General features: G+C 32.1%; 1 protein-coding gene across 1 annotated transcript; it reads right to left on the bottom strand.

The window, feature by feature from the left end:
- Positions 1 to 27,817, bottom strand: LOC139499608 (60S ribosomal export protein NMD3-like). The gene is made up of 15 exons (XM_071288359.1): positions 27,681 to 27,817; positions 24,741 to 24,875; positions 21,961 to 22,057; positions 20,668 to 20,748; positions 17,093 to 17,221; positions 14,737 to 14,827; positions 13,545 to 13,623; positions 12,943 to 13,039; positions 11,144 to 11,261; positions 9,944 to 10,086; positions 6,704 to 6,819; positions 6,026 to 6,098; positions 5,167 to 5,276; positions 3,857 to 3,927; positions 1 to 1,271 (listed from the first exon to the last, which is right to left on the bottom strand). Exons 1-15 carry the CDS (start codon positions 27,722 to 27,724, stop codon positions 1,132 to 1,134), a joined length of 1,524 nt encoding a protein of 507 aa, XP_071144460.1. The 5' UTR covers positions 27,725 to 27,817; the 3' UTR covers positions 1 to 1,131.

The raw sequence follows: 27,817 nt of genomic DNA, 5'->3' as shown, positions 1-27,817 counted from the left end.
TAAGGTATAGAAGTTTATTACATATTTTTTGTTTGTACATAATATTATCAAGCTTGTAGTCATTTTGGGAAACAATGAGGGCCAGATTATAAAATACTATGCATTCAAAACAGAATTGTAATCTAGAGGATATTTGATTTTGCAGTTTTGTCAAATTCTGAACACAAGCCTCTAGAAAATTTGTACTTTAAAATGAACATTTGAATTCATGGTTGCCCATCAAAATTAGTATCGAAAGGATAAAAATGAAGACTATCACTAAATGATCATAATTTTTAATACATTAGAATCTGAAATATTCAATTGCTTTATCTACAAGAAGAAAGAAATTAAGTCCTAAAAGTTGAAAGATTTGTTGTTTTACACTTGTTTTTTTCGAAGATAAGTGGTTCAGTTCAAATCCCTCAAAATATAAAAACTGACGGCCTCAATATAGCCAATAGTTTTGAAATGGTGTAACAAACTTACAATCAATCACATAGGTTTCAAATACTAAACTTTCCATAACAAAAAACTAAAATCCATAAACATGATAAAACAAAAGCACTTCTTCAATATGCAATAACATATGTGTAATGTTAAGAGGTGATTTAGAAGTAAAAACAGATACAAATCTAAAATCATTTATTAAGTTGATACCGAAGATTATGGGTCAAAAACAAGTAAACATTTTAATCAGATAACATTTATATGCTTTAACTATCAATAAATAGCAAAGGAAATGTATCATTGTTAGAATGTTGGAAACAACTTACAAAACTGGTAATTTGTACAACCTATATTATGTCAAGATTTTTGTCTTCGTTACCATACTTCTATATCTTATGACTCTATGTTGATTTCACTGATATATATATTCAAGCTCAATACACATCAATATAGATTCCTGGGTTTCTAAAAATTTGAATTTGATTTTTTTTTCTTTCAAATGTTTGGGTTGAGAATACACAATTTTTCTGAAGTGTATTTATATGTAAACTAGCCCCTGACTCTCAAACTTTACATATGTCCTTCAGAAATTTTATACAATTTGTGAGTTAATTTCACAAATCATTAACCTCTAGAAAAAATAACTCTTTTTTTATCATATATTACAAAAAATATTTTTTGCAACCAAAACGAATGAATATATCAGTCCATCATCATGTCTGCGCCATCATCCCCAGTAGCATCGGTAGAAATATGTAAATCATCAAGCATCTCTTGGAGACTGATCTGTGGACATTCTTCATCATCTGTGTCATCTGCATCAACTGCAAGCTTGTCAGCATCTGAAATCGTATATTGTACAATCAGAACTTTCTGGGTTCGGAGATTTAATAAAAGTTTGATTTACACAGGTATTTTATTCATTCATTGTGTATTATGGTATAAGTGTTCAATTTAGACAGGTTAGTTGTATACAAAGTTTAACATGTTTTTGACATTGAGAAGTTACAAGTTGAACATGTTTCACTCTGAGCCTAGTATGTTTGATAAATATAATTCATTAAATGTAATTATTAATATCTGAACAACATTTTCACACTTAATAACAAGATTAGCAAAATGTATTCCTTTTTATACCTGATTAGTGATTAAGACCATTTAGGTATACAGGGTTAAAAGCCGGCTCCCGGCGAAATGTCGCCGTTTCAAAAGATGGAAATCGCCGGTTCAAATGCTGATCCAACAAATATTTTTAAAGAAAATAAAATTAAGCAGAGTTTTTATTAACCTTTTTGTCTCTTGTGGTTCTTAGTTTTATAGATTTTACAACTACGATGCCTTTTAAAAACCAACTGAACCATCGGAGTGTTTACTTAAAATTGGAATCACTTAAACGTTTTACTGCCTTCAAATACGCTATTCAATCAATCGCCTGAATGATCCAGATTGTAAATGGCAAAATCAAGAGAGACCTCAAAATAACTAAAACTATGTTAACAATGGGTAGCTCACGAGAGACCAAGTTAAAAAGTTTTAGGAGGCAATTTTTTGAATGTCAAAAATTAAATGAAACGAAATGAAAAGAACAACTTACAAGGATAAATGATTTCTTTATAAAAAAAAAAAAATAAGTGGAACCATTTACAGGTAAGACTTTTTAAGTTTTGTGAAGTTATGAGATTTAAAAGAAGGTTTGTACAGTCTCATGTTTATATAAATGAGACCTGTCCAAGCTTGCCTTCTATACCCTTTTTATAATGTAACAAGTATTTCATTTATTATTACCACCCTTGAACTCTTCGGGAGGGAAGGTGCCTAGGCTAGGAGGGGTGCTGCCCAATTTTTTTCAATTTTGGACATTTTCTCTTCAGCTTGTACTGGGACTAGTAGTAGTAGGCTAATAGTATATATAGCTCTGGTTTTTCAATGCCCATTTACTATGGATGGGGCCATAAAAAAAGCCTATGACCAGGAGGAATTCTTCCAACTTTTTGTTTTCAAGTTTTATTGAAAGAGGAGGGAGGGTAAATGCCAAGTGTAGGGAAAAGGCTCTCTTTATATTTTTCTGTTATATTTTCCCGTTTCTGGTCTTAAGCCCTATTGTTGAAAAAAGAAGCAATGATAGGATGGGCACTGCTTTAGTTTGCTTTTTTTTAATTTATGCAATTATAATTTTTTCCTTCTCAGAATGCAGAATTCTGCACCTAATTTTTCAAAATTTTCTTGGGAACCATGTCCCCAAACCCCACTTCCAAGTTACATACGACTGGTGCTGTGTATCATCAGTATGAATGAACTTATATATTTTCACCAAATCCAACATTTCAGGAACTTTTATTCCTAATTGCATGGGCCCTTGGCCCCTTACCCTAAATACTAGGAAGATCACTGATCTATGTAGGTCAAATATAAAAATAATGAATAATAAAAATCTACCTCTTTCAAGTATAGAATGAAGCATCATATTGTCGCATAAAATTGTGTTTTTTTTTTTATTCTCATTCCTCTCCTATAATTTCACCCTTCAACAATGAGAAAAAACCCATATCGTCTTCTCAACATTTTTTCATAGAAAAAAAAGCTATAACAAATATTATTCCTATGAAACCTCATTTTTTCAGCACTTGTAAACAGTCTTAAAATGCCTCAGAATGCACCATTTTCAATGTAAGCCAAAAAACAATTTCGGGGCCCCCCTGACCCCCCTTTTGGATGAGCCACTTCAAATTAGTGAACAGCCTGTTCACTGATTTCTTATTGAATACCCTAGGTATATATATAGATTCTACCACTGCATCGAGTGTGATACAATATTTATCCACTCGAGACCGTTTTATATATTGAAAGTTTAACTGTCCAGAGTGGATAAATATCTTAATACACGAGATTTGGTGGTCTGTTTCCCCTTATGATTTTCAAACAATATGCAGGCAAACGTATTCCTTCTTTTCGAATGATCTGCAAAAAGATGTGCTTTTTCTATGTGACGTCATCAGGCATGGTCGCCTTTTTTCATGCCGTCACAATAGGAAATTCAGAGGAAAGCAAGGAAATTTAACGTCATAATCGGATTTTAACCAATGAAGAACTGATATCAAACAAACCGCACGTTGATTAATTTTTTTTATACAATGGGTGCAGAAAGGGATAAATTGGCGAAGAATTAGAGAAAAAAGTTTAACACACTGTGTAGCCCAAGATGAAACTTCATACCAAAAAATATTATTTTAAGGAATATATGAAATTACCACATCTCCTTTTTATGTTATTCATAATTTTGAGAGCATCAAAGATTATCTCTTGATTTTAATGTGGTTTTGCTCTGTCTTTAGTTTTCTATGATTGTCTTTTGGTCATTTCTCATTTATTGTCATATCATTGTCAGTTTTATATCCATTCCAGTATACTTTCATGATTTAATTTTTACCTTTATATATATCCACATTCTTTCTGAAAGCCTCATCTTCTTCTAGATCCTCAAGGAAGTCAGTATAATCTCTAAAATATTCAAAACAGGAAGTCAGTGATTTTAGCTGAATTCATGATCTATTCCAAATTTAGGTGCATTTCATATGGTAATAAAAAAGTAAAATCACAAAATACTGACCTCCAAGGAAATTCAAAACATAAAGTCCCTTATCAAATGGCAAAATCAAAAGCTCAAACACATCAAAGGTAAACTGCTTCAATAAAAGAATACTGTCTTTTGACAAAACTATTGCAGCCAAAATAAAATAATAACCACCTAAACCTTAAAGTTGACACAGTTAATAACATAAAGTAGGATTCTGCTGCACTTAGAATTTGAGGTAGCAAATTTGTCAGCTGTTTAATCAGTTTGTATAAAGCAAACACTATTCCTATAGGCATTTAAAAAAAAAATATACTGAGAAATTAATATGTATAGATGACTTTTAAAGTCCTGCACTTTCCTGTCTATTTTCTTTGTCATTGTTATTACTTCACATTAAGAAACAATTGTTCAATGATGTCATTAAAGCTGATTGACCCACTCACATTATCATTTTCCATGTTCAATGGACCGTGAAATTGGGTAAAAAATCTGATCTGGCATTAAAATTAGAAAGATCATATCATAGGGACCATGTGTACTAAGTTTGAGGTTGATTGGATTCAATTTCATCAAAAAATACCTTGACCAAAAACTTTAACCTGAAACTCCCACTTTCATTTTCTATGTTCAGCATGTTCAGTGGACTGTGAAATTGGGGTCAAAAGCTTAATTTTGCTTTAAAATTAGAAAGATCATATTATAAGCAACAAGTGTACTAAGTTTCAAATTGATTGGACTTCAGCTTCATCAAAAACTACCTTGACTAAAAACTTTAGCCTGAAGCGGGACAGACAGACAGACGAAGGGAAGGATGCAGGGAAGGATGCACGGAAGGACGCACAGACAGACGAACAAACAGACAGATGCACAGACCAGAAAACATAATACCCCTCTACTATTGTAGGTGAGGAATAAAAAAATCACTCCAGATTGGTCTGTTTAAGTTGCAAGACTAATACCCCTCCTTCATGGTTTAGTTGCTGCTGTGAAATTCAGTATTGTGATACTAACATTTTGATAATTTTGACTTTCAGCATTGGTTTCAAAGGACAAACAGACATGGTGAAACCTGTATGGCTCCATGCTCTGTTTGCTGGCATTTAATACATTGTAATACTGATTATAGCTATCTTTATAAGTGGAAATATATCTAAAGTAAATACCTTTCGTTACTAGACGTATCTGCATGAAGATCGTCATGGAGATGCTTTAGTTTCCATTTCCTCTTTTTATTTCTAGAATTCTTGTTTCCAAATATCTTTTTCACCAGCATCTGAAAAAAACAAACTATGTTGAACCTTGAACTTATAACTATACCTAAAAAAGCATTGACACAATAATGGATGTTACAAAAACATATATAAACGAGAACCTTTATGTCTAAATCTGAATGTTTTATGAAATCATTGAGAATACACATCTCTTTTCATTCATTTGTCAAACTTACTCCTGATCCCCTGTTTGAGACTGCTTGCCTCCAGGTATAATACCACCAAATCATGGTACGTCACATCCAGTTGTATACGAAAGTAGGTCTAAAAAAATATTCCCTTGAATTTGACAGTTGTAGAAAATTAACCCTGCATTTCAATGCACTTAATTTTTTCTGAGTCATAAACATGTATTTTGGGTGTCTGAAAGCATCATTTCTTTTTGATTTGATGGTCTTATAAAATATTTTGGAAAGTTAAGGTTACATAGTTACCAAAGCAGGTAACCAGTAAATAACAGTGTAAAAATTGGGTTGTTTACTTCCGGTGATGGTTACTTTCTTATATGCAATGAAATGTAGTGTGAAATTTTCACTGTAGCACTGGAAAGGATTAAACTTTATACATGCAAAGAATTTCTTTGGTTGAAATAAAGGTAAATACTGTACAATTTTTTTTAAAGTGCCAATTTAACAAAGACTAATAGGGGAAAATCAATGGTGGTAGTACGCCTCCACTGTACTGAAACTGCCTACTTTGTATATAGTAAAGACTTAGATTTTCCCGTACTTATTTTGAAAGTATAACTCACCACATCTGGTATTTTGTCGGCCTTCATTTTGTCAAACTCTGCATGGTTCAGGTTACAGTTAGTAAAATTAAACCTTCAAAGAACAAAATACATGTAACTACACTTGTTCATGTAAATTAATGAAAAGTAATTTTCAATAAATATTTTTGTACGAACTAAATAAAGCCAGACTATATGTTTTGTTTTGTCATGGCCTTTTATTATTTGACTATATGGTATAGTATTAGATTTACTCATTGTTGAAGGCTGAACAGTGACCTATTATAATCATAGTCATTTTGTCTCTGGTAAATATTTTTCTCATTGGCAATCATACCATATCTCCTTATTTTTAAAGTTTACATTTTCACAGAAAACTATATACAATTCTCTGCATTCATTTTCAAAGATTTTTATATCCCATTTTAAGGCAAGTATAAAAATTTGTTGTTTTCATGGTCCAGTTAAAATTCAAGACAGATAGGTATCTCGTTGAAATTTAAAATATTGTTTTAAATATACATGTTATATGTGTGGCCACAGGCCCTCTAGCACTGACCTGAACAAGTTCTTTCTGGTCTCTTAGATTCAAAAGTTTATTGTCAAGACTGATTTTTTTGGCAGGCCAGCCATTAATTTATCAACCAATCAAAATGAAGTATAAAAGTCCATGCTATATATAATGCTATATTAACCTACCCTAAAACTGAGTCCCCAGGATGCAGTAAATGACCTAGATGTGTTCTACAGAAATACTGCTGGTCACTAAGTCCAGTACTGGTCACCTGATTCACACAAACGTTGGCTAAAACATGCTGTAAAACAAGTAAAGCTTAGTAATAAGTTTTCCTAACCAACTTTTTAGGGCACAATATAAAAATATGGAGATATGGTACGAATGCCAATTTTAATGAGACAACTATCTACCAAAATTCAAATGAAGGGAATGTAAGCAATTATAGGTAACTCTAAAGTCTAAAGCCTTAAACAATAAGAAAAACCCACACTGTCGGCTCTAAAAGGCAATGACATGAAAAATATGAAACCAAGAAAACTAACAGCCTAAATCATAACAAAATAATTGGGGAAGACTTCATATAAGTATTTGATTACAAAACCTAAATCACATAAAATAAATGAGGAATGTGTCCATGGGTTACTGATGATGCCCCTGTTTCAGTGTTTGCATATAGCTTTATAAAGGGACATAACTCAAGAACAGTCAAAGTGACTACTCAAATTTGTACTTGATCTGTGTTTTGTGGCAATAAGTATTGTGTATAAGTTTCCTAACACTTAATTCAGGTAAAAAATTAGCATTTTTTTTTATTTGTAAAAGGGGCTTAACTCTAGACCAGTAAAAGTGACGCCACCAAAGTTCAACCTTGATCTGTGTTTTGTGGTAATTAGCATTGCACATACGTTTCATAGAATTGTTTTCGGCAAATTAAAGTTAAGAGAAAGGAAACCATTTTTGGACAAACGAATGCTGGGACAGACAGACAGATAGACAGTGAAGGATAAAGCCTGTACTGCCTCCTCCACTAAGGTGGGGGCCTATAAATATCTGTGAGATTATTAACAGAAATTTTGTATTACAAAGACATTGCAACAATTTTAATTCCACTTGCCAAGGGGAGTCTAAATAGTTACAATAGCATTGAATAAGTGAGTGAAAGCTAAACTACCTCTTGATTATCAGAAATAAATAAATTGTGTATTTTTTTTATCAATTAAATCACTTTTGTACGGATACAAAATAAACGATACAAGTTACTACAGTATTAATGATTTAATTACAATTATTCTTTTTACTGTATACAAAGGATACTATATATCCGAACAAAAAACAAAACAAATTAATATGTTTGAAATTTTCAAAAAAGAATTTCTTCAATATCATGAAATATTGATAAATAAAGAAGGCAAATACGAAAAATTCCATAATCTGGTTGCAGAAAAATTAAATTAATTTCATAAATTATAATTTATTATACATCATGTTATCATATTTCTATTCAGTTACATACATGTCATTATTACTATATATACATATTGTGCACTAACAAGTACTAACTTATCAATAAAATGCTATATACTAATGTTAACGAGGCCGGGATAAGGTACCGGTACTTCATGTATCTCTAACAAATGTAAAATTCAAATAAAATATTATAACATTAAAAAAAAAAAAAAAAAAAAATTAAGAGCTTGTCTAAGGACATAATGTCCCCCTCAAGCTTTGCAACAAAATTGGGACAGACAAAAAGACCAGACAGAAAGACAGCAAGACAGGACAGACAGTCAAGGTTAACACCAAATTCCTACCTTATGAGACACAGGGGTTTTAATTGGTTTGTCTTTATCTGCCAGGGGAAGTAACTCAAAATTCCTACCTTATGAGACACAGGTGTTTTATTCAGTTTGACTTTTATCTTGCAGGGGAAGTAACTCTAAATTCCTACCTTATAAGTCCCGAGTTTTATTTCTTTTGTCTTTATCTTCCAGGGGAAGTAACTCCAAATTTTTACCTTTTGAGAGACAGGGTTTTTATTTGGTTTGTCTTTATCTGCAAAGTGAAGGTGTAATACCACCATTGATTTTCCCCTATTAGTCTTTGTTAAATTTGCACTTTTCAAAAAAAAATGTGCAGAATTTATCTTTGTTTCAAATAAAGAAATACTTGGCATGAGTAAAGTTTTATCCTGTCCAGTACTATAGAAAAAAAATCACATAATATTTCATTGCATATAAGAAAATAATCATCACTGGAAGTTAACCAATCAAATTTCTCCCTTATTCTATCTGTGTACAAGGTTTAGTCCCCATGTAACCTCAAGATTACAAAATATTCTATAGAAATCCCAAATAAAAAAATAATGGTGCTTTGAAATACCCAACACATATGTTTATGACACAGAAATGTTTTACTGCAATAAAATGTAGGATTAATTACCTACAACTGTCAAATTCAAGGGAATATTTTTTTTTAACCTATTTTCGTATACAACCGGATGTGACGTACCATGATTTGGTGGTATTACACCTGAAGTAACTCTTAATTCCTACCTAATGAGACGCAGGAGTTTTTTTTTGCTTTGTCGTATTATCCCAGGGGAAGCAACTCTAAATTCCTACCTAATGAGTCAGTTTTATTTCTTTTGTCTTTATCTTCCAGGGGAAGTAACTTATACCTCATGAAACACAGGATATTTATTTTGTTTGTCGTTATCTGCCAGGGGAACTTACTATAAATTCCTACCTTATGAGACACAGGAGTTTTATTTGGTTTGTCATTATCTGCCAGGGGAAGTAACTCTTAATTCCTACCTTATGAGACACAGTTTTATTTGGTTTGCCTTTATCTCCCAGGGGAAATAACTCTACATTCCTACCTTATGAGAGACAGGAGTTTTATTTGGTTTGTCTTTATCTCCCAGGGGAAGTAACTCTAAATTCCTACCTTATGAGAGACAGGAGTTTTATTTGGTTTGTCTTTATCTCCCAGGGGAAGTAGCTCTAAATTCCTACCTTATATGAGACAGGAGTTTTATTTGGTTTGTCTTTATATTCCAGGGGAAGTAACTCTCAATTCCTACCTTATGAGAGACAGGAGTTTTATTTGCTTTGTCTTAATCTGCCAGGGGAAGTAACTGTAAATTCCTACCTTGTGAGAGACAGGAGTTTTATTTGGTTTGTCTTTATCTGCCAGGGGAAGTAACTCTAAATTCCTACCTTATGAGAGACAGGAGTTTTATTTGGTTTGTCTTTATCTCCCAGGGGAAGTAACTCTAAATTCCTACCTTATGAGAGACAGGAGTTTTATTTGGTTTGTCTTTATCTCCCAGGGGAAGTTGCTCTAAATTCCTACCTTATATGAGACAGGAGTTTTATTTGGTTTGTCTTTATATTCCAGGGGAAGTAACTCTCAATTCCTACCTTATGAGAGACAGGAGACTTATTTGGTTTGTCTTTATCTGCCACAATTTCTAAGTCTATCACCATGAACTCGACTAGCTGTTTAGGTTCACACACAGTTAGAAATGGATATCTCCAATACTGGGGACCTTTTACTTCTGCAACTGTATCAATAGATTAAAAAAAAATATAAAAATAACATGAAATATTATTGTATTAATTAAAGTTCATGGATTCATGGGAATCAGTTACTGTGGTACAAATGTATCAGGAAAAGTTTTATGTATTATTGATTTCATTGTTGTAATCAAATTCTCCATTCTGTAGGAAATTTTGTCTCATCTATACTTTTTAAGGGTTAAAATTGGCCCTAAGATTTTTTGTTAATTAAGACCAAATTACTATAAATTTCACATAGAATAGTTATGATATTTATGTTTATTAAATTAACTTCTTTTTTCCACATTATAAATGATTAATTGATGACCCATTAATTACAGGTCAGATTGTTCAATAATTCTTAACAACCTTGTTAACACTAGCCTGTAATCATTCTTAACAACCTTGTTAACACTAGCCTGTAATCATTCTTAACAACCTTGTTAACACTAGCCTGTAATCATTCTTAACAACCTTGTTAACACTAGCCTGTTATCATTCTTAACAACCTTGTTAACACTAGCCTGTAATCATTCTTAACAACCTTGTTAACACTAGCCTGTAATCATTCTTAACAACCTTGTTAACACTAGCCTGCAATCATTCTTAACAACCTTGTTAACACTAGCCTGTAATCATTCTTAACAACCTTGTTAACACTAGCCTGTAATCATTCTTAACAACCTTGTTAACACTAGCCTGTTATCATTCTTAACAACCTTGTTAACACTAGCCTGTAATCATTCTTAACAACCTTGTTAACACTAGCCTGTAATCATTCTTAACAACCTTGTTAACACTAGCCTGTAATCATTTTTTATGAATATGTCTTTATCATTGAGCTCAGATTCAAAGATGATTAAAAGGGCCTAGACTACGTGAAAATTTCAGACAAATTAAGACAGCAATGAAGTATTTTTTTTAATCGTTTTCCAAACCCTCTACAGGGCCCCTCTACTTACCTTGAAGTGATGTTGGATCTATAACATGTATCGTGTTGGTAACTTTGTAACATATAGACTCAGAGGGTTGAAGTTTCCTCTACAGAGCCCCTCTACTTACCTTGAAGTGATGTTGGATCTATAACATGTATCGTGTTGGTAACTTTGTAACAAAGACTCAGTGGGTTGATGTTTCCAAGATGCTGAGCTAACTTCGGAGGCAGACACACAATATTATCCTGTCAATTAAAATGAATGCATATATATGTACTTTTTAAATTGTAAAACTAAACGACTAAAGATTAATATGACTATGAATTTTTAAGTCCTTTTATCTGAGCACAATCAAACTGTCTTAATAAACCAATAAATGAGTTAACAACAACTAACTAGAGGCTCTTAAGAGCCTGTGTTGCTCACCTTGGTATATATGCATATCAAACAAAGAAAACAGATCGTCGGATGGATTCATGACAAAATTGTGTGTTGGTGATGGTGATGTGTTTCGAGATCTTGCTTTACTGAACATTCTTGCTACTTACAATTTTGTCTATCTATAATGAACTTGGCCCTTTAGTTCCAAAGGAAAATATTTTGTAAAAACTAATGAAAATTGTTAAAAATTGACTATAAAGGGCTTAAAACTCCTTAAGAGGTCAACTGACCATTTTACACTTATTTGTAGATCTTACTTTGCTGAACATTATTGCAGTTTACAGTGTAATTCTATCTATAATAGTATTCAAGATAATAACCAAAAACAGCAAAATTTCCTTAAAAATTACCAATTGGGGGAAAAATTTCAGGGCAGATAGATATTGACTTGATAAACAAATTAACACCTTGTCAGATTTGCTCTAAATGCTTTGGTTTCAAAGTTATAAGCCAAAATCTACATTTTACCCTGATGTTCTATTTATAGCCATGGTGGCCATCTTGGTTGGTTGGCCGGGTCACTGGACACATTTTTTAAACTAGATACCCTAATAATGATTGTGACTAAGTTTGGTTAAGTTTGGCCCAGTAGTTTCAGAGCTGAAGATTTTTGTAAAAGATTACAAACATTTACGAAAAATTGGTAAAAAATGACTATAAAGGGCAATAACTCCTTCAGGGATCAACTGACCATTTTGGTCATGTTGACTTATTTGTAGATCTTACTTTGCTGAACATTATTGCTGTTTACAGTTTATCTCTATCTATAATAATATTCAAGGTAATAACCAAAAACAGCAAATTTCCTTAAAATTACCAATTCAGGGGCAGGAACCCAACAACCAGTTGTCGGATTCATTTGAAAATTTCAGGGCAGATAGATTCTCACTTGATAAACAATTTTACCCCATGTCAGATTTGCTCTAAATGCTTTGGTTTCAGAGTTATAAGCCAAAATCTACATTTTATCCCTATGTTCAATTTTTAGCCATGGCGGCCATCTTGGTTGGTTGGCCGGGTCACGCCACACATTTTTTAAACTAGATACCCCAATGATGATTGTGGCCAAGTTTAGTTTAATTTGGCCCAGTAGTTTTAGAAGAGAAGATTTTTGTAAAAGTTAACGACGACGGACGCAAAGTAATGAAAATAGCTCACTTGGCCCTTTGGGCCAGGTGAGCTAAAAACTAAAAAATGAAGAACAGAGTGTCTCGCCTACTTTTGCTGTTAGTTGCAGGCTCAATGAATATGAGGAAATAAATTATTTAAAATTTTCCTCTAAATACTATTGATTGTAAGAAGCTTCTGTTCAAGGATGGTGAATATCAAGGAGGGTTTATGAATGTAATAATTGTTTTTAAACTTTAACTGCAGACTGTATGTAATGGTAACTGGAAGAATAGGCAAACTTCTTCAACTTCAAAATAGGCAAACTTTCTCAACTTACAACTTTCTCACTCTCTTATAAAAGATTAATTTTCTTACCTTACAAATAGGTATGATCTCCACAGAGAAGGTATGTTTATAGTTAAACGTGTTATTGTGGATATCATGGGATATCAACTCCTCGGCTGTCTGAGTTCTGAAATAAAACATCTGAGTTACAAATAGGTACAATCTTCAGAGAGAAGGTGTGTTTATAAACCCTGGATAAAACATACTATCTTTTCTTATATATAATATGTTATTAAACTCTTTTTCCTGAGTTTTGTCAATCATTATTAAACCAGGGGTCATTTCTAACTTGTAAGCATTGGTATTTGAGATTCATGACAAAAACATTATTTTTTTTAATTTCTAGTTTCCTCTGTTACCTTTGAGAACCTCCCAGTAAAATTGGACAATCCAATGGTGTTTTTTTAATTGAACAAAGTGTTTTCTCTACTCCTTAAAAAGTATCAAAGTTTCTATTGATATTGCATCTAAATTTCACTTTTATCCTTTTTTTTTTAATATAAACTAACAGTTGAGCTTGAAAAACAATATATCAAATGGGTGTGTTTTGAGCATCAATTTTCTTCTGAGCAAAAAGAAACATTTGAACATTCCTTTTTTTCTAATTTTGAAAGCCTGATATCATAACAAACCTGCAAGGTACAACTGTGTTAAGGAAATCTACCAACTTTCTAGCATCCTGTTGTTGTATGTAGAAGAAGTCTAAACCCTCTAAAAAATAAATGTTAGAATTTAGTAATTGTTTAGAATATTTGGGTAGTTCAATGAGCTCTGTATTCTTTAGTTTCTTTTGTATTTTCTTAAAACATTTTCATTCTTTATGTTTTTAATTTGGTTTCTCAGAAGTTGTTTTTTTAAATTTCAGAAGATAGACAGACAGTAAGGGTTTACCAATATATCCTCTCCTTTGGAAGTAGGGTTATAAAAATCTTTTAAAACAAAGTCATATGAAATGAGTGTCTATGAAATTTAATGTTATTAAATTATTAAACCAATGCATGCATATAAACTATACTAAGTCTTACATGCATATTCCTGCAGAATTTTTATCTTAAAATAAAATTTGTAAGGGTTCCCCTGAACTACTTTGCTGTTAATCACACACTCAACAAAAATGATGAAAAAAATCAATAAAAATATTCCTCTCGATACTATCTTTTGATTGTCAGAAGCTTCGGTCCAAGTTTGGTAAAAACATAGATAGTTTAAGAATCTTAAAAATGTTTATAAAACTTTAACTGCAGAAAAACTAAGTCCATTTATAAGTAAAATACGGGAAAAATAATTTTTTTTTTTACAAAATTAACTTTTGATTATTTTCTTATGATTAGAAACATGCTTCTGTCCAAGTTTAGTACAAATCCAGAATAGTTTAAGAAAGTTATCAAAATTTTAAAAACATTAACCACAAAGTGAATGTAATGTTTCCTGGCAGAAAAACTAAGTCCATTTAAAAGTAAAATACAGAAAAATTGGAATTTTATTTTTACAAAATTTAATTCTGGATACTATCTTGTGATCATAAACAAGCTTCTGCCCAGGTTTAGTACAAATCCAGGACAGTTTAAGAAAGCTATTAAAATTTAAAAAACTTTAACCACAGAGTGAATATTTGTGGACGACACAGCCGACAACGACGGAATGTAGGATCGCTATGTCTAACTTTTTCGACTAAAGGCCAAGAGAAATTTGTTTAATAACTTGATATCAACTCTCCTTATTTAATTTAAATACTGGTAATAATAAACTCACAGAAAGCTCAGTTATTATAATATTTGAAATTAAATAATCAAGTGATATTCAATTCACACTTATAATAGTTACCATGGCATGGTTTGATGTTGACTGTGTTCACATGGGCCTTGTGCTTCAAAATAATCTGTTCTAGATAGTAAAATGTCTTCTTGTGTTTTGTCTGAAATACATTAACATAAATGAATATGTAAAACTGTTCTTATCTAATATAAAAGATATTCATACATTTCAATATATTCATATACAGAATCAAAACAGTAGATTTCCCCTCTACAGAAATATTAGTGAGAAAACAAGAATGTGTCAATAGTACACGGATGCCCCACTCGCACTATCATTTTTTGTGTTTCGTGGACCGTGAAAATGGCGTAAAAACCCTAACTTGGCATTTAAATTAGAAAGATCATATCGCATGGAACATGTATAGTAAGTTTCAAGTTGATTGGACTTCAACTTCATCAAAAACTACCTTCACCAAAAACTTTAACCTGAAGTTTGCACTATCATTTTCTATGTTCAGTGAACTGTGACATTGGGGTCAAAACACTAATTTGGCATTAAAATTGGAAAGATCATATCATAGGGCACATGTGTACTGTGTTTCAAGTTGATTGGACTTCAACTTCATCAAAAACTACCTTCACAAAAAACGACCTTCACGGACGCACAGACCAGAAAACATAATGCCCCTCTACTATCGTAGGTGGGCATAAAAAATCCAAATTACAAATTCTTTAGCAAATGACCTCATTTAATGAAGGCTGTTTCAGAAATAACATTATAACATCCCCTATGCCACCACTTACCAAATGTGTTAACTAATTTTCTAAATATTATTGACCCCCTTTCCATCTATAATCATTTCACTAAATCAATATTATAAAGAAGTATAGCTTTGTGCTAAAATACTTTTTCAGTCAGAAAATTTCAGAAAGCAGTCTGTATAAAATTTGGACTGTCCATGAAATATACTTCAACTATTTCTACTGCCCAATATTCATGGTAAATACATAAGTATCTCTTAGAACCGACAGATTTGTATCATTGATACAAAAGTCACTTCATTTTACTTTTGGATGTTATATTCAGTCATTTTTAATTGCAAAGTATGAAAAACATATTTTAGAAAAACAGGTGCATTTTTTTTTTACCTTCTGTCTAATTTGTACACAGGCTCTCCAGAAATCTTTAGCCTCCACTCTGTGGCAATCGTCACACATGTGATTCTTGACATTAAATTCAACTTTACCTTCTGTCTAATTTGTACACAGGCTCTCCAGAAATCTTTAGCCTCCACTCTGTGGCAATCGTCACACATGTGATTCTTGACATTTAATTCAACTTTACCTTCTGTCTAATTTGTACACAGGCTCTCCAGAAATCTTTAGCCTCCACTCTGTGGCAATCGTCACACATGTGATTCTTGACATTAAATTCAACTTTACCTTCTGTCTAATTTGTACACAGGCTCTCCAGAAATCTTTAGCCTCCACTATGTGGCAATCGTCACACATGTGATTCTTGACAATAAATTCAACTTTACCTCCTGTCTAATTTGTACACAGGCTCTCCAGAAATCTTTAGCCTCCACTCTGTGGCAATCGTCACACATGTGATTCTTGACAATAAATTCAACTTTACCTCCTGTCTAATTTGTACACAGGCTCTCCAGAAATCTTTAGCCTCCACTCTGTGGCAATCGTCACACATGTGATTCTTGACAATAAATTCAACTTTACCTCCTGTCTAATTTGTACACAGGCTCTCCAGAAATCTTTAGCCTCCACTCTGTGGCAATCGTCACACATGTGATTCTTGACAATAAATTCAACTTTACCTTCTGTCTAATTTGTACACAGGCTCTCCAGAAATCTTTAGCCTCCACTCTGTGGCAATCGTCACACATGTGATTCTTGACAATAAATTCAACTTTACCTCCTGTCTAATTTGTACACAGGCTCTCCAGAAATCTTTAGCCTCCACTCTGTGGCAATCGTCACACATGTGATTCTTGACAATAAATTCAACTTTACCTCCTGTCTAATTTGTACACAGGCTCTCCAGAAATCTTTAGCCTCCACTCTGTGGCAATCGTCACACATGTGATTCTTGACAATAAATTCAACTTTACCTCCTGTCTAATTTGTACACAGGCTCTCCAGAAATCTTTAGCCTCCACTCTGTGAAAATCGTCACACATGTGATTCTTGACAATAAATTCAACTTTACCTTCTGTCTAATTTGTACACAGGCTCTCCAGAAATCTTTAGCCTCCACTCTGTGGCAATCGTCACACATGTGATTCTTGACAATAAATTCAACTTTACCTTCTGTCTAATTTGTACACAGGCTCTCCAGAAATCTTTAGCCTCCACTCTGTGGCAATCGTCACACATGTGGTTCTTGACATTAAATTCAACTTTACCTTCTGTCTAATTTGTACACAGGCTCTCCAGAAATCTTTAGCCTCCACTCTGTGGCAATCGTCACACATGTGATTCTTGACAATAAATTCCACAACAAACACTTGCTGTAAAACTGCTCCATTGAGAACCTTAAATAAAACAAACATATATAATTAAATGTTGGTGATCCAGAAATAATTGTATGTTTCCTACTGATTGAAAAGTTGTTTATTTCTGTGTCATATGGTCTCTTGTGAAGAGTACATGTTGTCTCAATGGCTAGCATATCACAAGATCTTTTTGTTATTACCAGGGATGATTCCAGGTGTTTTCAAATGGGTCCCTTGACTATCAAAATTGGGAATTTTCATGCAATTGGGATTTTTTTTCCGGCATAAAATCTATGATGAATTAACACTATTTTCCTGTAAAAACGGAAAATGTATCAAGTTTTACCTTTATTTATATATACAATGACTGCTGTAAGAAGTTGTAACATTTTGAATAATCCTGATGGAGCTACTCAGTGGATTATCAAATAATAGTATATAAATATATCATGACATTCTGACATTCGATTGGGACGAGTAAAACTAAAGTTGTTACATGTACATGAAGTTTATTGTACTTCTTTTAGTAGTTTACATCTTAGGTATGGTAACCTTTTTACATATAGCAAATAAAAATATCCATTGGGTAATTTTAAACAACTAGTCATCTTTATAAATTGACATTGCTTGAAATTAATTTCAAATTGGACTAGCACATAAGTTCTGTTGAATTCATGAAAGCATTTACAATGGTTTAAGTCTTATTTTGGTAAGATATTTTTGGCAATTTTGTTGCTGATAAAATTATATGGGAGGTTGTCATAGTTTTACCCTAGGTGTAACCCTAAGGAACAATAAAATTTAAACATTGAACCATAATAATTTGTTTTCAAATTTTAATTGTTTGGATAATTTCCACTATTCATATCATTTTCATCTAGACTACAAAAAAGAGTAAATTCTGTATTTATTTAATATTTATTAAGTTTAATTCTCCATGAAGAAACAATAATTTTTTTCTGTGCCCAATAGCATTGTATCTTCTTAAAATACTAACCCGAACCTTAACCCCAAAACATTGAGTTGAGTTTTTTTTCTATCCTTCATTGATTTGTTTATGTCGTCCTTTATTCTAAAATGCCTAGACAGTCGGACTTTTGACAGAAATACTTATTTATATTTTTCATAAATATATTTGATAACGAGTTCTGTTAATCGATCTGCTTTGACAATAGTCCCAGATTACTCTGACGTCCAACGGCTGTTTAGCCAGACAAGCTGGTCACACGGCCCAGCTTGTCTGGCTAAACAACCGTTGGGCGTCAGAATAATATCGGACTACCTTTACGAGATCGGCGCACATTAAATTTATCAAAGGTATTGTCAAAATTAATAAGTTTTGCTCCCTGCCAAGGTCTGCTTTTACGAGACCCATTTTGGCAAAAAGCATCTGTAATCGACCTGCTGGGCGATCTGCTTTTACGAGATCGAATACTCCCATGTAACATTTTTTGGTCAAATTTATGATATTCTAACTATAAGGTCTCACTCTTCTTTAAAATTACGAGACCAAATGTATTGAAAAACTTCTCTTAAACTTTTGAAAGAAAACTTGCAACAATATGCTCATTTACCTTATCTTAACAATCTTCCGTTGACATTATTCTTATTCGGCTTTTAACAAGCTTTGATGAGAACTGCTGGAAAATTGTAATTGCCTAAGTCAAAAACGGAAAAATTTCCGGAAATATTATTTTTTTTTTTCAATTGGGAATTTATTTTTACCCTTTTTTTTCGGGGCCGCTATATAGTAGAATCATCCGCTATATAGTAGAATCATCCCTGTATTACATGTATTTCAATCAAAAATATGAAGAAAATTAATTTATTTTTGGTTTTTGATTTTTCTGTAGGTCAATACTGTGGATAAATGACCAAATAATTGTATATTAATGAAAATTTAACATGTTTAACAAACCACTTCTAATTTAATTTATTTTTAATTCTCTGTAAATTAGATATATGGACCATAATTTGGTATTCAGCCTTTGGTTTCTTTTGGTATCCTTTTTTATAAGTTCTAAAACTTTAAATTTTATTCTGTGGGTTGTGTTGGTGTTAGAATAGTATTAATGGAACAATTGAGTTTTTCAAGAAAAAATTAATACATTTTGATTCACCATTTACGTGACAGGAAACCAAACAGGAAACCAATCTTTATTTACTTTATTTTGCACAATATATTTCATAAGACATAAATGAACACCATTACAAGTGTTACTTGCTTCATGTTAATATTTAAAATGTATTTTCAATGTTTAATTTAAGTTTTTTTTAAACGCTACAGATAACCATAAGAAACCGAAAGCAATTTTTAAGTTTTATTTTATTGCAAAATCTGCTTAAAATAATCTGAACAGTATACTTTTTCTTAAAATCCATCTTTAATGTAACAGTATTATAAAACTCCTAAATATGTGCTTGTTTTGAAAACAATTAGTACAATTTATTCAGAAATTTCCACTTTTTCTTCATTGATACAGGATACCATAATTGTTGTATCTTGATGTTTAAGCCAAAAAAATGTATTTATATTTGGTTTTGAAATTCCAGTTATATACAATTTATTCCAAATCATTGGCAATGTAAAATTCTTTAACTCCAGTAAAGAAAAAACCTTTTAACTTGGAATTAAAATCTTTAAAATAGGCACCATGTGATATTTGTGACCTGTACACCATCTACATGGTTTCCACATTTTAACCTACTTCAAGTCTACAGATTATGTTTGCTTACATCCCGTTGGAAACAAAAACCGATGTTTAGACCTAGTATTTCGTAAATCCTGCCGTAATGGCGTGATCACATGTTTCACGTATGACCGGAAATGAATAGACAAACAATTTTAATTAAAAAAAAAGGAAATAACTGGACTTCTGTTTAGTGTGAAATGTAACGCATAACGATAACGTCATTTTCTAACTGAATTATTACGAAGAACAGAACTAGAATGTAAATCATCTCTGATTTACCTGTTTGAACATCTCGCGAGAGTTCATATTTGCATATTGTTATAAAGAATTCTATTACAACAAAGCAGATTACATCATCTAAAATTTACGTTAAGAAATCGGACTCCAAGGTTACGCCCCTGTTCTTACACCTGCTACAGAAATACTTATAATTCTCAGCATTTTCTTCTGACTATTCTTATTGGTCGATGTTTTTTTATTATTTAAAAGCAAAAGTTACGAATTTGCCGGTGACGATTATCTATAAATCAGTCAGCGTTATGCACTTCGGAAGCGAAAAGTTACGCGAGAAACGACACAAAAATACGGTCATATAATCTTTGAAATTTGTTAATTTCAATTTTTTTTCTAGGGAAGAGTAGCATACACTTGTATGTTGATAACAATAAAGGCTTCTTTAGATGTGCTTACGACTTTTCTTACAGTAATACACATTTTTATCACTTTTCTATAGTTATAGGAAACGAGCCCAATAGCAAATTATGGTCCATATCCGAACTTAGTTTAACCAACCTCTTTCTGTACTGTCAATTTAGTTTTAATTCTCTGTGAATGAGGTTCTGTCCAAACAAATCCTGCATCTATCAGTCTAACCTGAAACAGATAAAAATAATTCATATTCAGCACAGGAACTAGTAATTATGAAGTTGTCTTGGTAAATAGCTGACATTTGCCTTTATAAACAGGGAACCAGTGAGTTCATTAGATTAGTCACAAAGATGACACGGTGCATGATATCTACTGTAATGTAATATTGTTCAGGAATGTAATTTAATTATAGTATAACTAATCGCCGTATTTGAATATAAAAAAATAAAACAACGCTTGACCAAACGACGCATGGGTTAAAATAGTGTGCAGCACGAGTTTAATCCATAGCGGCGTTCGGTCACAAGTTGTCTTATTTTTGATATTCAAATACGGCGATTAGTTATACTTTTTATTACATTGTCAAATTGCTTTTTTTTATGAAATTAATGTAGAAAATGTAAGGAACTATATGTTTTTCCTACGCATGTTTTGTTTCGACGTTATCGACGTCTTGACAACGCCTATTGTTGTATGACGTCAGAGAGTGAAATAACCACGTTTATTTCACATGTGAAATTATCGGTTTTTATCTAACTGGGAAATCAATGTAATTCATTGCAAACAATGTAATAAGTTGGGTTATTTCTCTTAGTAGCAATTTTTCAGGTGTAAAATGGTGAAATATTCCATTTTTATATCAAAATAATAAGATATATATTATTTATCCTAAAAAGTTATTTGAATAACCGAGTTGAATCATGTGGTACACAAAATTCTGCTTGGAGCAATAAAGCAATGAATAAAGCAAGGCTATTTTGTTTTAATATTGTTTTGAAAATGACTTTTTAAAATGACGAAAAGTTAAATTGAATTTGACCTCATTTAGTCAAGGAAACAACATATCTAAAATTGAAAAAAAAATGTCAAATTGTTTTCATGATTGGCAGTCACCCAACTGGTTCTGATTATATTATCTAGTATATCTTATGTTGGCCTCTTGAATGCTTGGTCCTGGTGATGAGGTAGACATCTTATGCTGGCCTCCCTAACTGATGGTTCCAAGACTGATCAAAGACAGGTTTTGTATGTACTTTAAATGCAAGCAATTGTTTTTGGTTTATTTTCTTTTAAAAACAATTTTCTGATTTATGATAACTTGTTCTTGCCCAGACTATTTTTGTTTATATTATTATACTAAATAAGGCAGACATATGTGTACATGTATCTTTGTTTTGTACATTAATCAAGGCAATATTTATGAGTTGCAACACTTACTGTCTTGAGTCCTCCACCAAGTTTCTTCAGACAAACAGATAACAGCTCTCTAGATTCTAGCTGTGCAGCCACCCAGTGGTTAGGAGGTTGTAAATATCTGCAAGACATTACACATTGTACATGTAGCATACGGTGAATTTGTTTATTTTTTGTATAACTAGTTTTGTGGATAACAATTTTACTTAGATTGAGAAAAAAATGTATTTTTATGAATATATTTATAAATTTTTGGTAATGCCTTTGAATGCCAAAGTTTTCATATGTCCATATTTATCTATAATTTTTTTCTTAGTTATTTCTTGATCTTGAAGACTCTTGCACAATGTCTGAAAACTTCTGCAGTATCCTTAGGCCTCACTTCCCAATAAAATATATCACTGAGGTTAGACAAAATAAAAAATCATTTTAGTTACTTATCTTCCCTATTTTTTCTACCAAAGGACAAGAACCAAGTTTATTTTGTTTTAAGTGTAAGCTGCTGGGAACGGCATTCATAGAAAAAAAAACCATCCTGACATGTAGATATGGACCATAATTTGCTATTGGGCTCAGTTTCCTATAACTATAGAAAAGTGATAAAATGTGAATTACTGTAAGAAAAGTTGCAACTACATCTAAAGATGCCATTATTTTTATCAACATACAAGTGTATGCTACTCTTCCCTAGAAAAAAAATTAAAATATACGAATTTCAAAGATTCTACAACCGTATTTTTGTGTCGTTTCTCGCGTTATTTGTTGCTTCCGAAGAGCATAACGCTGACTGATTTATAGATAATCGTCACCGGCAAATTCGTAACTTTTCCTTTCAAATAACAAAGAACATCGACCAATAAGAATAGTGAGAAGAAAATGCCGAGAACTATAAGTATTAATGTAGCAGATGTAAGAACAGTGGCGTGATTTTTTTGTCCGATCTCGTAACGCAATTTTTAGATGATGTAATCTGCTTTGTTGTAATAGAATTCTTAAAAACAATATGCAAATATGAACTCTCGCGAGATGTTCAAACAGGTAAATCCGAGATGATTTACATTCTTGTTTTGATCTTCGTAATAATTAAGTAAGAAAATTACGTTACCGTTATGAGTTACATTTCACACGAAACAGAAGTCCAGTTATTTATTAAAATTGTTTTTGTCCTTAAGTTCTAATCATTTCCGGTCATGCATGAAACATGTGACTAACATGTGATAACGCCATTACGGCCGGATGTACGAAATACTAGGTCTAAACATTGTTTTTGTTTCCAACGAGATGTTAGCAAACATAATCTGTAGACTTGTTTCATCTTGTTTAAAAGAGGAAAATACAATTGCCAAAGAGATTGCGCCGATGGTCTGTTATTTTTCCTATGTGCATAATGTTACATACGATCCTGTGTGAAAATAAATGCCCAATGACTTGACAAAATCGATTTCATATTTGACAGATGTTAGAACACACTTCGTTTCCCGATAATGACGTGAAGAGTCCTTGGAAAAATCAATCGAAATTACGTCTCTCATCATTGTACCAATGCTCTTTGGATTGATTTAACTTCAGCAGTAAATATTACTGGATATTTTAGGTGAATAAATATAATTTAATAAAAAATACATGTTAATATACCTTTACACTTGGAATGTACAAAGTTGGAATCTTTGTCACAGTTTTTAATTAATATTTTTTATTCATGTACTGCAAACACTTATCAGAAACGCAATAAACTTGTCAAAGGAGAAGTAAACTTTTACCATGCATGACTTGAAAGGAAGTACTTTATTGATTTTAGCCCACTAAAGTAGGTTAAAATGTGGAAACCATGTAGATGGTGTACAGGTCACAAGTATCACATTGTGCCTATTTTAAAGATTTTAATTGCAAGTTAAAAGTTTTTTTCTTTACTGGATTTAAAGAATGTTACATTGCCAATGATTTGGAATAAATTGTATATAACTGGAATATCAAAACCAAATATAAATACAATTTTTTGGCTTAAACATCAAGATACAACGATTATGGTATCCTGTATCAATGAAGAAAATATGGAAAATTCTGAATAAATTGTACTAATTGTTTTCAAAACAAGCACATATTTAGGAGTTTTATAATACTGTTACATTTAAGATGGATTTTAAGAAAAAGTATACTGTTCAGATTATTTTAAGCAGATTTTGCAATAAAATAAAACTAAAAAAATGCTTTCGGTTTCTTATGGTTTCCTGTCAGGTTTAAAAAAAACATTAATATAACATTGAAAATAGATTTTAAATATTAACATGAAGCAAGTAACACTGGTAATGGTGTTTATTTATGCCTTTTGAATTATATTGTGCAAAATAAAGAAAATAAAGATTGGTTTCCTGTTTGGTTTCATGTCACGTAAACGGTGAATCAAAATGTACATGATGTATTAATTTTTTCTCGAAAAACTCAATTGTTCCATTCATACTATTCTAACACCAACACAACCCACAAAATAAAAGTTAAAATTTTAGAACTTATAAAAAAGGATACAAAAAGAAACCAAAGGCTGAATACCAAATTATGGTCCATATGGTTCATAAGTGTTTTTTGTTTCTCGTTTTTTATGTAGATTAGACTGTTGGGTATTCCCATTTGAATGGTTTTACACTAGTCATTTTTCGGGACATCTATAGCTTGCTGTTCTGTGTGAGTAAAGGCAGAAGACCGTACTTTGATCTATAATGGTTTACTTTTATAAACTGTGACTTTCATGGTGAATTGTCTCTTTATTCCACATTTTCTTATGATATATCTATTAATACAATACAAACCTTTCACAATTTCTACAGAAGTACAACACCCCCTGTTTAGGAATACCTTCTGTTATATCAACTTGTGTTCTAAGACAAGCTACACACATGTTGGAAGGATTTGGTTCTATCTGGGTCCCACATTGACAACATAATCTGCAACAAAAAAATGAAACTTCATATGTTTCTTCATTAATATACTTAAATAATGTTTTTTTTAAATCTTTTAAATGATGCAAGAGTAAGTTACTTAGTGTATTCCGGATTTTGTCTAATGCTTAGTTCGTTAATGTGTGTGTTACGTTTTAATGTTGTGACGTTGTTCTCTTATATTTAATGTGTTACCCTCAGTTTTAGTTAGTAGCCCAGATTTGTTTTTTTCTATTGATTTATGAGTTTTGAACAGAGGTATACAGTTTTACTACTGTTGCCTTTATTTAATACCAACATTGGACCTTTATAGTTCACACTGTTACCAGTTACATTGTCAGCATCCCCCTCCTCCTTTTCTAGCAAAAAATTTGAGAGAATTTTTTTTTTGTAGCTGTCAATATTAGCAACTTTTTAATTCAGGTCAAATATTTACTTGCATTACACGTCATAATTTGTCTTAAATCAAAGGGAGAAAAATAAAGACCAAGATGATAGAGTCAAAATCAAATTTAGACTTATTTATGCCTGAGCTCTGACTGGCAGTGACTGCTGGCATGGTACTAATTCAAGTTAACAAATGGTTAAAGCAAACATTAGAAGTCAAATCAAATAAAATAATCGGTGCAAACTATTAAAAGAGAAAGTTTTTGCTGTTTTCCAATGATTTTGACATGTACATGTATAATCATGAAACAGTAAATGTTCCCCAAAAATAGTACCTATTACAGTGGTCTCGCTAGCCCTAAATAGAAGGGCGCCGCGCCCTGGGTGCCCTCAGCCGCGCCCTGGGTGCCTTCATCCGCGCCCTTCTGCCCTGACGTCTTTTTTCCAAAATTATCTTGTGCCGTTTTGGTAAAATTTTGTTTCATCGATTTCTGATCTCCAAGTTAATTACATATATGACACCTGTGTGATTGCCCCCAGCTTAATCATGTCATTACAATCAAGTACAATGATAAAGACTTCAAAGGTGTTAATAACTAGGTAATTTAATTAGGACAATGTATCTTTTTGTCATACTTTTGATGAATGTGTCAGCGAGTGTGTTTAGCTTGGGTCGGCATTTTCGATCTCCAAGTCACAATGGAAGAGCGTATATAAATGAAGACTTTCATGAATTTAGAATTGAATTGAAGTCATCAAAATAAAACTATGCCTTTACAGAAATGCCTTCCATCTCAACTTGTTAGCGACAAGCACAGTTTTTAATTAACCCAAACGTGGTGGAAATTGATTTTGGAGTTACTTCCCCTGTTTTAGCTTATTACAAATTTGTGCTCTAAAAATATTATCTAGTATCAAAAAAAGGAATAAATTACCAATTGAATATATAATAACATAATAATGTTACCTTGAAGATATTAACTGTCTTTGAACATATTAAAAAATATATATTGCAATTTCTACTTGATAATTATACTTTTAGCAATCCATGTTCTAAACATTGCTAAATTAGTAATGCTCTCAATTTCTGATTTTAAGATGTATTAAAAGCTATAATTCCTATATAGCTAAAAAAACACATATTCTTTGATAATGGGTAGAGTGAAGTTAAACTGTATAAACATAACATGTTTATGAAGATGTACTATATCATTCATAACTACACAAACAATGAAATAAAGACTATAGTTGAAAAGCATCTTTATTTAAAAAAAAAACATATACAGTAAAAAAAAAAAAAGAGAGATTCGTTAACTCGTGATACCCACAGAAACGTAGACAAAAAAATGAGCAGTGCCTTTTCTTATCATAAAAAGTGCCCTGCCCTCCACTGGCACCCTGCCCCTTTTGATTTCTAACTAGAGCACTGTATTACAAGCTTTATTTAAATTCTTTCAGTTGCTCTTACTTATCAGGATGTCATATCAAAGATTTGGTAACCTTAAAATGCTTAGTCGGGGGGGAAAAAAAATAAACTCAAGCTTCAAAAGTTGGTAAAATAAAAAAATTTCATTAATGAAAGCATGAATATATATATATGTTAGTTATATGTCCTTGATAAAAGTTGTCTAGATTCTAAACCAGTCTATTAAAATGCTACTAAACCAATCTAAGGTAGTATCTGGAAGTCTCTGGATCTAATGAAGTCCAATTAATTATGACGTCTGGCAAGGTTATTTAATTTTTTTCTAAGGCTTCCCAGAAAAAAATAAAATAGCCTTGACAGATGTCATAATTATTTGGACTAGATCTAATGTACACAGAGCACATGTAGCAGGGGGTGCCAGGGATTTGTCCGGACCCCCCCCCCCCTTTAAACAAATAAGCACTGTTAAAGTCGACACTATTGGAATTGTAGCTGTTAGTGAAACATTGAGTATAATAGGGCTCTTCACGGTTAGTTCGGCCATATTGGATAGGGGGCAGATTTTTTGGAAGGAGGTGGAAATAGTATGAAAGTGTGGGAAATCCTATGTGTGTTTCCAAGCAACAGCTCTGTTTTAATGATGTTTTCCCGTTTTTTTCACACCATTTTTACCTCTAATATGAAAATCTGCCCCCTATCCAATATGGCCGAACTAACCGTGAAGAGCCCTATTGTATTCCAGTATCCCCCCCTCTTTTTTTTAAATTCCTGGCTACGGGCCTGCAGAGGGGTTATTCTGTGCCTTTTCTGATTTTCTTACTTGATCACCTCTAGAGGCAAAATCGGAAAATTACTGTGTACAAAGAATTTTTAACAGGGACAACCCTATGAAGATCTAAGAAAGCTCAACAAACATCACTTCAGTTTACAACAGAACCCAAATTATGTCAATGATCAAGTAAAATATTGATCTTGAGACTTTCTGACAATTATCTTACATAAATCCGGTAGTACCCGGTTTACTTTCAAACGTGTATTCCATTACGATAAACTCTAAACAGTTGTTTAGATGTTAAATCTGTGACCATGTGGTGAAATCGAAATGACGTTTGACCGGAAATTCTTTGAAAAGAGT

This window comes from Mytilus edulis, chromosome 12 (assembly GCF_963676685.1).
Source record: "Mytilus edulis chromosome 12, xbMytEdul2.2, whole genome shotgun sequence".
Taxonomy (NCBI): domain Eukaryota; kingdom Metazoa; phylum Mollusca; class Bivalvia; order Mytilida; family Mytilidae; genus Mytilus; species Mytilus edulis.
The sequence above is the reverse complement of the archived record's forward strand: the minus strand, read 5'-3'. Positions and strand labels throughout refer to the sequence as shown.

Coding starts and splice junctions, on each gene's coding strand:
- LOC139499608 (XM_071288359.1), bottom strand. CDS start 27,724: ATGGAATACACGTTTGAAAGTAAACCGGGTACTACCGGATTTAT. Junction 24,876..27,680: donor CCGGGTACTACCGGATTTAT/GTAAGATAATTG, acceptor TTTTTGTTGCAG/ATTATGTTGTCAATGTGGGA. Junction 17,222..20,667: donor AATTGACAGTACAGAAAGAG/GTTGGTTAAACT, acceptor GTTTTATTTAAG/GTTCTCAATGGAGCAGTTTT.